This window comes from Apaloderma vittatum, unplaced genomic scaffold (genome assembly GCF_000703405.1).
Source record: "Apaloderma vittatum isolate BGI_N311 unplaced genomic scaffold, ASM70340v1 scaffold13237, whole genome shotgun sequence".
Taxonomy (NCBI): Eukaryota; Metazoa; Chordata; class Aves; order Trogoniformes; family Trogonidae; genus Apaloderma; species Apaloderma vittatum.
The window spans coordinates 1,622-2,877 of NW_009726763.1; the positions used below are offsets into that span (position 1 = coordinate 1,622).

The following is a 1,256-nucleotide window of genomic DNA, read 5'->3' on the forward strand; positions in this document are numbered from 1 at the left end:
ATCCTGAGCGTCTCCGTTCTGTCCTCAGTGATCCAACGCAAAGTCCTACAAAATCTGACTATCATTTTGAGGAGCTTGTTCTCTGTTGAACATCCTGGAGCTCCAGTGACTCAGAACAGGAAAGGGTTACCAGAGTAGGCTTTACAAGTGATGAAAAAAATCCCAAACCACCCACAACACAAAGCAGTGAATCATTAACTAGAAGATTAATACAAAGCAGCAGAACTCAAGAGAAGAACCAAGCTGCTTCCTTCTAAAGCAGCTTCAGGCTACAGCCCAAAGGAGAAGACTCTTCCACAGTCCACATTCTGGCCACAGGAACATGACTTTGCAGCTTTCCTCTGCCTGGATTTTTATCCTCCTCCTTCCGGGCCTGGCAGATGGAGGAAAACTCCTGGTGGTGCCCATGGTTGGAAGCCACTGGCTTAGCATGCAGCCTGTGGTTGAAAAGCTCGCTGAGAAAGGACATGAAGTGCTGGTGCTCCTGCCAGAGGTCAGCTGGAACACGGGAGTGACAGACGCATACACGGTGAAAACATACCCAGTGTCTCAAACACTAGAAGAGCTGGATAACGCCTTTCAGGAGTACGTTGCCACTCACCTGAAGGATCTGCCTTTCCCATTGAACACTCTGGCACTTTACAACATATCAGTGCACCTTTTCAGCACATTCTTTGTTCAGTGCAAGGACCTGTTCAAGAGCAAGGAGACCCTGCAGTACTTGAATCAAAGCAACTTCGATGCTGTCCTAACAGACCCCTTCTTTATGTGTGGAGCAACACTTGCAAATTATCTTTCTCTTCCGTTTGTGTTCTTCATGAGAGGACTTCCTTGCAACCTACACTATGTAGCAACACAGTGCCCAAGCCCTCTGTCCTACGTCCCGAGAATCTTTACCTTCAACTCGGACCACATGACTTTTTTCCAGAGAGTGGAAAATGCATTGATTTCCCTCCTGGAGCTTCAGTACTGTAACGGGGTCTACAGAGAAGCATTAAAGCTTTCCTCTGAAGTTCTTCAGAGAGATGTATCCCTGGCAGATCTCATAAACTCTGCTTCTATTTCAATTCTGAGATTTGACTTTGTGTTTGAGTACGTCAGACCAGTGATGCCCAATATGGTCTTTGTTGGAGGTATCAACTGTGCTCAGAAGAAACCACTGTCTAAGGTATTTTCTTTTTTCTGCAAATGAAGTTTCCATTCTGGTTAAATTAAAACACCTTCCCTAAAGTGAGTTTAAAGTTACAATATTTGAG

At 45.3% G+C, this 1,256-nt stretch overlaps 1 protein-coding gene across 1 annotated transcript; it reads left to right on the forward strand.

Moving 5' to 3' along the window:
- Nucleotides 1-322: 322 nt before the first annotated feature.
- On the forward strand, nucleotides 323-1,168 carry LOC104276930 (UDP-glucuronosyltransferase 1-8-like; the record flags this gene model as incomplete). Its single annotated transcript, XM_009873404.1, has 1 exon — nucleotides 323-1,168. A coding segment is annotated over exon 1 (846 nt), but the record flags the coding sequence as incomplete, so codon positions are not given.
- Nucleotides 1,169-1,256: the final 88 nt, after the last annotated feature.